Source organism: Stegastes partitus, unplaced genomic scaffold, assembly GCF_000690725.1.
Source record: "Stegastes partitus isolate 25-593 unplaced genomic scaffold, Stegastes_partitus-1.0.2 Scaffold1459, whole genome shotgun sequence".
Lineage (NCBI taxonomy): Eukaryota > Metazoa > Chordata > Actinopteri > Pomacentridae > Stegastes > Stegastes partitus.
The window spans coordinates 115798-126254 of record NW_007579190.1 but is presented as its reverse complement, the minus strand read 5'-3'; the positions used below and the strand labels follow the sequence as shown (position 1 = coordinate 126254).

The following is a 10457-nucleotide window of genomic DNA, read 5'->3' as shown; positions in this document are numbered from 1 at the left end:
TGGAACGCCTCGGGATCCCCCAGGCAGAGCTGGAAAGCGTCGCCGGGGGGAGGGAGGTCTGGGACGACCTGCTCCGCTTGCTGCCCCCGCGACCCGACCCCGGATAAGCGGAAGAGAATGGATGGATGGATGGATGGATGGAGGACACTTCCCACCTCCTGCAGGAAACAGTAACATCACTGGGCAGCTCCTTCAGCGACAGACTGCTTCACCCGCGGTGTCTAAAGGAGAGATACCGCAGGTCCTTCCTTCCTGCTGCAGTCAGACTGTTCAATCAAGTTCAGTACATATGTTATTGATTTACATGTTTGTGTGTGCAGGGACGATCTGGTTGACTTGGTGGGCTCCTATCAGTTTGATGATGAGGAGACTGAAGGAGGAGACGTCTTCGCCAGAGATCCCTACATCCTGAGATTCAGATGCCTCAATACAGGTAATAGATGTTTGTGGTGCACATTTCATTTCATTTCATTTCATACAAGGGCAAAATCCTGGAAAAGGTTTTTAAAACAGACACAAAAACAACATGGGGTTCAGTGTGGATGTAATCTGTTAACAGTAAAGTTTGCAGCAGGGAACAACTGCTGCTGGTTTCTTCTCAGCTGCAACTATGTCTACATAAAAGCATGTGTGTGTGTGTGTCTGTGTGTGTGTGTGTGTGTGTGTCCACCACAGTGCTGAAAGACCTGGTGTTGATCCCAGTTCACACCAAGCCAGAGGACTCAGACAAGGAGCTGGACGAACTCTACGATGTCTTCCATCATGTGAAGAAGAAGTGGAGGACTGATGTAAGGACCAGCATCAGCAGCAGTGACAAAACCTCGTCTAATACGATGTTTCTCAACAAGCGGAGAAGCTGAACTAAGTCAAAAAATATCACCATTGGATGAAAAAAATCAGCTGTACACAGAAGATTATGTATGCACTTATATATATGCAAATATGAAAACGAGGCAGCAGAGAGGCACATTAATTACATTTTTGGATAAACATTAACAATCTTGTCAGCCAAATGCAACAGATAAATAGTTGGAAAGGACAGCTGAAAATAACATTTACTAAAAAGACTGGCTAAAGACTGAAAAAGCTGCTAAAAGTAGTGATAAATTAGTTTAAATAGTTGGTGTAATCGCTGACTAGATAAATAATAGTAAAGGATAATATGCTGAAATAGTTGTAGCTGTTGGATAAATACTGCAAAAAGCCAAAAGTAGTGAATAGATTACTTGAGATGTAACTGATAAATGCCTAAAATAAATATCTAAAAGAAACAGATAAACCATTAAAATAGTTGTTGCTGTTGATAAATAATAAATGTAGTGAATAAAATGAGTTGAATAGTCAGTTTCATTTAACAAATACATATTTAAAAGTAAAAGTTGTTGGACAAATGTTGAAAAGTGGAGAAATGACAGAGTGTTACTGATCTGCTGCCTCTGTGCTGCAGAACATCATGATCCTGGGCGACTTCAATGCAGACGGTTCGTACGTTTCCAAGAAGGACATGAAGACCATCCGTATCCGTAGCGACACGAACTTCCACTGGCTGATTGGAGATGACGTCGACACCACGGCCAGCACCGGAAACAACCACACATACGACAGGTAGAGCACGCTGGAAGAAGACGACAACAACTAGGAAACTAACTTCAATCAGCCTCAATGTTTCAGTGCAAAAAAAAAAAAGACATTTTGAAAAAGCTTCCTTAAGTTGTGAACAAATCCCTTTATTGTGATTCATAACTAGTTTAATAACATTTTTGAAACTAAGTTAATCTTATGCATAAGTAACACAACTGAATTGATCAGAATGAGGTATGGAACTAAGATGCTGGCTGTAGCCTCACATTTAATGGGGGGATATAAGAGTGGTACTGAACTCTTTGCAAGAATGCAAGTAAATGTGTTTTTTCTTAAAGATGTGCAACTTTTTCTTCATGTTGCCTGAAAATAAGAGCAACAGTTGCAAAATTATTTTATTCTGTTTAGTGCTGTGTGCTTTGCCTCTGTGCATTTCACTTGTTTACTTTTATTGTTACTGTTTTGTAACATTTCCATTTTTTATTTATTTTTTGCTGAAGTAAGTAAAATATAACCAGTGACACTATGTGAGCATCTCAACCAACTCTGGTAATGTGACTAAAAATGAATGTGGTATATCTTTTATTCAGGATAGTGATCTACGGAGACGACATGCTTCAGGCTATGGTGCCAAACTCTGCCAAACCGTTCAACTTCCAGACGGCTTACGGACTCAGTGAGGAGCAGGTCTGTTCCTGTTTTCATGTTTTCCACAAAGCCTGACATTAATTATTGCGTAGTTTTCAAGAGGCTTAGCATTAAAGTCTGATCTTAGTTTGGTATTAATTAAAACGGGTTCTCTCTGTAGGGGATCTGCTCAGAGAATTATGTGCACATGCATTACTCCACACAGGTTTCATGTACGTAGCCATCCTCAGAGAAGCATTTCTTACGTGAGCAGGAACTCTGGCGGTTGTTTTATGTATTAAATTATGAGGCGGATGTTCTATATTTTTTGTCCCATAAAAAGACCAACTTAATGGTTGGATTTTTCGGCGACATAAAAACAAGACTGCGTGTGTGCAGTGATGTTTGCCTGAGGGTGGAGCCAGAGTGTTGTTATGGTACTCATTAAAATTCCTCCAGAGACCATCAGTAACCACCAGGAATGTTTTTGAAATCTGGCCAATTTTCCTTTGATCATTAGAAGACAGCGCTGAGCAGCTTTGCATTTTTAACCGCAGGAAACAGAACTACAAGCTCAATAAATGAGTTAATTCAAACAAGTCGAACCATCTCCCGCTACAAGTGTCTTTTCTGATAACTGTGTAAATGTGTGCATGTATGTATCTGGTTTGTTTATTTTCCAGGCCCTGAAAGTGAGCGATCATTATCCTGTGGAGGTGGAGCTAAAGTCCATAGATCAAAGAACAGATGAACATATGGGTAACTGGCACAATTATACCTACATGCTGCTACTTTTATTATTTAAAATCGTAAAATCAGAATTTTGTTGTTGTTGTTGATTTCATGAAGGCTGTTTTGGGCCTCTGGGGGCTGATTATGCAACACAGTCAGCATGATTGGTTCACGAACAGCAAAGCCAATGAGTCTGTGATGCCTTATTTGACAGAAATACATGCATTTTCCTGCTATTTTTGATCATTTGATTAACAAAAATGTCCTTTGTGCTTGGGTTAATGAAACCCTAATTGACAAAACAGATTTAAAAATTGAACTGCTGCTTTTATTCTCAGTTCGTTTCCTTTGGTGCTGCCTAAAACCTCTTTGTGGGGCGCAACAAGAAGCCTAAAGGTATGGGCAAATAAAACTGAAGTAAAATTCAATTACATTCAATGTAAACCTAATGTATGTAAGGAAATGAATGAATGTAAGAAAATCTTTCAGCCCTTGGATCCATCAAAGGACACATTTGCCCATTTCTAATGCTAATATTAAAGAAACATTAATGTTCGTTATGTGTCAAGATATAAGCTACAGTTATGAACTATTTACAGTCCATCAGAGGTTTAATTGTTCAGCCGAGCACATCTGCTTGGTCAGAGTTAAACAACTGTGACCTCTGACCTGTAGAACCACCAGAACTGGGGGGTATTTGCAGTGAAATAGGAATGCACACTTGGATTTGTCCACTTTATAATGTAAGTGAATGGCAAACAGAGCAAATAATTGGTCCATTACTCAAATTTCAGTGGGACAGTGCCATATATGTCTTCATCAGTTATCCAGTGAGGGCTGGAGATTTACGTGGCCATCCTCCAAAAGATGCAGCATTGACACTTCTAAATAAGATATAATGATCATATGCTGGAAAAAATAACAAAGTCACAAAAATATGGGCAGAATTTAAAATATATCATTAAACAAAATGCTTACACGGTTAAAATAACCTTTGTTTTTCTGCCTCAAATGTGTATACGTTCAAACTTCCAAAAATCTTTCCTAAGACAAGTGACAAACGTAGTGGTGACCACATGGCTCAGTCTGGCATTTATGAGAACCACATTAAATATTCGACAGCATTCTTGTGGCTAAAAAACATTTTTTCTTCTTTGGTGAGTGCAGTGTTCATCTACAGCAGCCAGACTCTGTTGGTTTACGTTGGGTTTGGGGGGTGATTTTTTGCTGGATTATTTCTGGGCTAAGAACCTCGTTTTTCTTGATCCCAATAGAAAATGTCATGAGGTCAAGAAAATATGTGAGGTACAGTGCTGAGAGAGGAGGAAACAGGGAAAAAAAGCATTGAAGCTCCTTTCCTTAGCATTTAGACAGCTCAACCAGCTCTTATCACATTGAGTCACTTCACTCATTTCGTAACCTTCAAAAGCAAAAAAGCACATCTGGCTGTTGGCTACTTCCTGGAGGACAGGCTTCTAGTTGGCACTGAAGATACAGTCACCCTTTAAAAAACATTACCATCCCAACCTGAGCTGCTGTAGCTGCAGGACTCAGTGGATCATGTGTTTATTCCTCTGCAGATGTGATGGAAGTGGAGCCACAGCAGCCTCAGTTGTCAGGACTCGTGGCCATAGACGGAGGTCTGCTGGAGCTGAAAAGAGGAAACCTGTTGCTGGAGAGGGAGAAGCTCAGCCTGGAGATCCAGATCCTGCGGATGAAGATGGCCAAGATGAACCGTGTTGATGCAGTTTAATCTGAAGAAAATGGCGAGCAAACCAATATACCTCTACCATAACCCATTACCCACAGAACCACTAATGACTGTTTCACTGTTTGAAGCTGCGACAACAGTCGTTGTGGGGTTGTTGTACTGTACCTCAGGGTCCATCCTGGATGGCTGCTTTTACTCGATTTTCTGGATAACTGCAAATATCCTTCATCGATATGAACTAAGAGAAACGGATACTTTTCTGTTTTCACTTTGACTTTTGACTGAATCAAGGTATTATGTTATCCGCCCTTTTCGTCCATGCTGCACACAAGGTGAAAGGAATTCTGGGAGTCGGCTCATTTGTTGCTGATATTTTGTGTAACTGTTGTCTTCACTGTCATCTTTAAATGTATAAAATACATTTCACGTTTTTGTAATCACAAATAATTATTCCTAAGAGGTTAAAATCAGTTTAATGCTATTTTTCAAATGTAATCTTCTACTTGTCGAGAACGAGCAGCACTGAAGAAACGTTGTTGTTGATCTTCTGTCCTGACTGTAGGTGCACAGCTGTGCAGTAAGCTGAACGCATTTGCAATAAAGGTTGAAGACAGCGGTCGCCTTTGACGTTTTTACTGGCAGCCAGGGTTTTTGATGCATAGAGCAATTTTGGTCAGTGTCAAAAATGCTCATATTAAATCTCAAGCATCTTGATGTGGAGATGCTTCCCAGCAGCAGGCCCTAGAGTGCTTATAAAGGTAGAGGGTAAAATAAATGCAGCAAAGTATAGAGAAATTCTGGAGGACAATCTGCCAAAGCTACACTGAAATGGTTTAAATGAAGGTGAAAGTTCTGGATTGGCAAAGTCAGAGCCCACCCACCCCTTAATCCAATTGAGATGTTGCAGCTGGACTTTATGGGCATTTGTGATCTCTGGTTAACCTGAAAGAGCTCGAGCAGTTTTGCAAAGAAGAATGGGGTAAAATTGCAGCGTCCAAATGTACAAGGTTGATTGAGACTTGATGCTGTTGTGAAGGAGGTACATGCACTTATTTTGCATATTATATATATTATATACTTTTAATTATGTTGTAGAAATCTGGTTTCACTTTGATATTGAGTCTTTAATTGTAAATTCTTGCCAAAAAAGCACAAATTTAATGTTAAAAAGCGGTGGAAGGAAACTTCCAAGGAGGCCCAATACTTTTTAGACACTGTAAACTGCTAACAGAGTCCATCCATCCATCTTCTATACACCGCTTAATCCTCACTAGGCTGGAGTCTATCCCAGCTGACTCGTGTGAAGGCAGGATACAACCTGGACAGTCTATCACAGGGCCACACATGCAGACAGACAACCAAGCACACTCACATTCACACCTAAAGACAATTTAGAATCACCAATTAATCTCAACATGTTTTTGGACTGTGGGAGGAAACTGGAGAACCCAGTGAGAACCCACGCTGCACAGGGAGAACACGCTAACTCCACACAGAACGATCCCAGGCCCAGATTCAAACCCAGGACCTTGTAGCTGTGAAGCGACAGTGCTGGCCACAGTGCCATACAGAAAACAGAAAGGCACGCCATTTCTGAGCTTACCAACAACTACAGAAATGATAACTAATTCTGAGATCACATAAAAGGGAACCTGGGAAATTGCAAACAGGCATTTAAGAAGTCATTCTCATTCTTAATATTGATTTAATAACTCTGCTGCTTGATTGTTGATACTTAATGAAATCAAGTCAGTCTAGCTGCAACAATCTGCAAATGTGTAACTATGAGGAAAATGTCTGCTCGGCTTAAAGGAAACAGATCAAATGTAGGTATACAGTGTTGGCAGGGGACATGTTCCACACATACATGTAAATAAAGTCTAGCGTGTCTTCTAAACAGAACTATGAACAGTACAAGCTGCTGGTCACAAAAATGAGTTTATCTAAACTCTGTAATAATCCTGGTTCTTTAACCAAAGCAGTGAGAACTGATTTGGTTCAATGAACACTAAAACAGATGAGGCATTTAAAAAGGTTTAAATGAAAAGCTTGATTACAGCTGTTACTTTAATGTACCTTGATAGTTGAGCCTCTTGAGCCTTTTTTTTTTTAGCTGGCCAAGAAAAAAAAAAAAAAACAAGCAGTAATTACAAAAAAAACTTTATTTGTATCTCCCTCTTTACAATACAACAACAATCTGAACAAAATAAGAACTTGGGTAGATTTGTGTTTCCGAACAGTTGAACATCGACACAAACCAAAATACAGCAACAATCAGTTTTGTTAGTTTTTTTCCCCACACACCTTCTATTTGTAAAAGTGCAGACCTTTGCTTGTATATTTGAAGATTTTGGTCAATGCATATGACCAATCAGTGTGAAGCCTCTAATTAAGCATCATTAGGGAACTATAGCTTGTGTAGTGGGCCTGACCAGCAACAGATGTTCCCGTCCTTGATAGTGTGAACATTGTTATGTTTATTTCTTGTACTTTTTAACTGCTGGATGAACTCAACGCCGAGGCAGGCTTTAACTTTGACAGGGTTCATGTTTAACAGAGCAAAACAAACTTGAGTCTTTGAACATACAGATGCAGGAAGCGAAGCCGGGAGCGAACAAATACCATTGTCAGACTTAGATTTTACTTCTTGCCCGATTTCTTGATGCCAGTGCCACCTAGAGGAAACAAAAAGCTGTGTGTTAAAGAAAACCTCTGATCTGATCATTTGAATCCAGTGCTCACAATGAAAGCTGCTATTTTCTGAAAATCTCTGATTTTGAAATGACTGAATTTAGAGAAAACTAGAGAAGCTGGTTCCCAGGCTCAGATGATGACTGCAGACTCGGGATGACACAGCTTTCACTGTGACTGTAGTCATCGCTGTGCTTGAACTGTTACAACTGTGGCCGCGAAACATTCATTTTTAATAGTTGAAGACGTTTCACCTCTCATCCAAGAGGCTTCATCAGATCTGTTCAGTCAAAACTGATGAAGCTTCTTGGATGAGAGGTGAAGTGTCTGCAAGGAACTCAAGCAAGTCCAGTTGCTGCGATTAAACTACGAGAATAACCATGACCTGGACGACTGAGAATCTTCTGACATCTGAACTGCTGCAGCTAAAGTACGAACAATAAACGTATATCCAGTCACAGATTCACCATCACAGCAGCTACAGCTCTGCTCACAGTCAGCAGCTGGATACTGTTGGAGATCTACTTTTTAATAAAGAGGATTAAATGCATCAGTGGTCATATCATGTCTTATTTCTGTAGAAACTGCAGTGGTCCCCTAAACTGGCAGTGTAAAAATCACTGGACTGGATCAACACACCAACTGTTCAGATTGATCAGAGAGATGCAAAAGTTACAACGAGGAAACAAAAACACTCCAAAAAAAAATCCTGCTGTGACACTTTAGGAGCTCCATAGGTTTCCATCTGAAGCTGAACACTTAAATATGTGTTAGATTCAGTCAAAGTGCAGAGCAGCTCTGTTCTGCCTGTCTTCTCCCACACAATATGGAAATCCAACTTAGATTGTCTACTTGGATTGCTAAAGCTACAAACCTTCAGGTAAACATTTTAAAGGTTTTCTATATGGAACATGCATAAAGCTGATACAAGGTGTGTCAGAAAAGTTCCAAGACTGATGTCACAAAAGATATATTTTGAATCCAAACTACAAGTTTTCCCCTTCGATGTAATCCTCCTGGAGTCCAACGCACTTTTTATGCAGTCTAACGCACTTTCCGCATGCCCAAATCTTCAGTGATAATCTTCCAGACGTTGTCCCGGTTCATGCCCAGCTCGTTTGCGATCAGTCGAACAGTCAACCGACGATCGCCACACACCATCTGCCTGACGCGCTCAACGTTGGCCTCAGTCCTGCTCGTTGAAGGTCTTCCACTCCTGGGGTCGTCTTCCACATCCTCGCGTCCCTCTTTAAACCTCTTGCACCACTCAAAAACACGTGAGCGTGACATCGTCTCATCTCCGTACACTTGCTGCAGCAATTCCAGTGCTTCTGATGGAGATTTCCCCAACCGGACCAGAAACTTCAGGTTTGTTCGTTGCTCTGTGTTCATTGCTTGACGACATGAAACAGAGGATATGTATATAAAAGCATGTGGGAAAAAGTTCAATGGCTGCAGAGAGCTGAGATCACAGTTGGTCTCTTAAACATCTCTTATGCTTATTCATGCTTATCCTCTAAATCCCCTCTTGCATTTGCCATTAAATTGGGAAGGGAGACACAAGTGTGTCACAATGAGGATCTCTGTGTTGTACACAATGTCAATCAGTCTATTTCACTTGGTGGTTTTGTCTGTTTTATATGGAATAGAAACCAGCAAGTCTAGGCCATTCAACAAGTAATCCAGTACTGTCTATGACAGTGTGTGTTCAAAGGTTATCAGTGTGAATGTGTCAGGAGAAGGCAAATCTAAATTAAGTGTTTGCATGTCTGTGTGTGTGTGTTAAGAGTCGCATAGTCTCCAAGTCTCACTCCAGGGCGATTACTTTGAAGGGGAAAACTCGTAGTTTGCGGTTTGGGTTTGAAATATATCTTTTGTGACACCAGTCCTGGAACTTTTGACACACTCTTCCAGACATATTTCAATCTGGTTATCAAGATGGAAAGGAAAGAACAGTCACAAAGGTCAGAAAATACAGGCGCTATGAAACAAGCATGTGAAGACAACAAGTAATGTAATGAGTCAGTTTTAACTGCGTGTGTTTTGTCCAATAGGCTTAGAATTTCAGAAACCTTGTCTTTTTCTGTAATAGCGAGTGGTGACATCTCCACTGCAGACCTTCTGCCTTCACTGAATTAAATACAAAAATGTGATGAGGAAAAGTAAGTATCCTAGCTGCAGCTAGAGTTTTACAAGCATGTACACCATCATGTGTGAAATGAAACTGCTGTGGGGCGTTTAAATATACGATACCCTTGTCTAGCTTTGGTGATGCACAGGTGAAATCTAATGGCAAACTATGAATAAAAACCTACTCCACAGCACTACTACTGTTAAGCCCTTTCACACAGCCTAATGCTGCTGATCTCTTTCAATGTTTGAACCTAAGAAGCATGTGGAACTTTTCCTTTAGAGGACACATATATAAATGTATATGTTTTCTGGTCTTACCTAGAGGTCCTTTCCCTGATGCTTTGGCCTTCAGTGCCTCCATGGCCTTCTGTTCTTCCTTTTGCTTTTGCTTGAAGGCCACATCATCCTGGAGACACACACACAGTTTACAATCCTGACTTCTATCTTATCTTTGACTTCAGTTCAGGCTGCAACTAACATTTATCGACAACTAGTCCTGCCCCTTCCCGAATAAAATGAATAACAAAGGTTTCAAGAGCCAGAACAGCAAGAAATACATGCATCAGGCCATTTTCATCTTTCTTTTGCAACAGATATTCAACACATTGGGTTCTGAAGAGTCGTGAATGGGATGCATTTATCATCACTTGCCAACAAAATAATCACCATAATAACTCACTGTGGAAACAACCAGAAAGTCCAACAGGACAGACACTCACCTCATCCATTTCCTTACTTTGTTTCTTGGGTGCCTTCAGTGGTTTCTTTTTGCCTCCTAAGAAAAGCAAAAGTGTAAATATAGTGATCAATCACTGTCTGTTAGGAAATCTGATTTGTAAAGAGATACTGAACGTGCCTGTTGGTTAATTAAATGGTTAGTTGAGCTCACAGGGCCTGATTGCAATCCACTAAACTGACTTATACGAGGACGTGTTCTTCATTTGAGCATGTATCCAGTGCAACCTACAGCCTATGCTACCTC

General features: G+C 40.5%; 1 protein-coding gene across 2 annotated transcripts in view; it reads left to right on the top strand.

Moving 5' to 3' along the window:
* Positions 1-5267, top strand: part of dnase1l4.1 (deoxyribonuclease 1 like 4, tandem duplicate 1) — a 17731-nt gene extending 12464 nt beyond the window's left edge. Inside the window, exons 5-11 of one of the 2 annotated variants that reach the window (XM_008299774.1) lie at positions 321-433; positions 676-788; positions 1448-1605; positions 2172-2268; positions 2892-2967; positions 3279-3336; positions 4521-4607. In XM_008299774.1, the coding sequence (XP_008297996.1) occupies positions 321-433; positions 676-788; positions 1448-1605; positions 2172-2268; positions 2892-2967; positions 3279-3334 (613 nt within the window). In that variant the 3' untranslated portion in view covers positions 3335-3336; positions 4521-4607. Of the gene's footprint in view, positions 1-320; positions 434-675; positions 789-1447; positions 1606-2171; positions 2269-2891; positions 2968-3278; positions 3337-4520 lie in introns of both variants that reach the window. The other variant, XM_008299773.1, reaches the window with a different exon arrangement.
* Positions 5268-10457: the final 5190 nt, after the last annotated feature.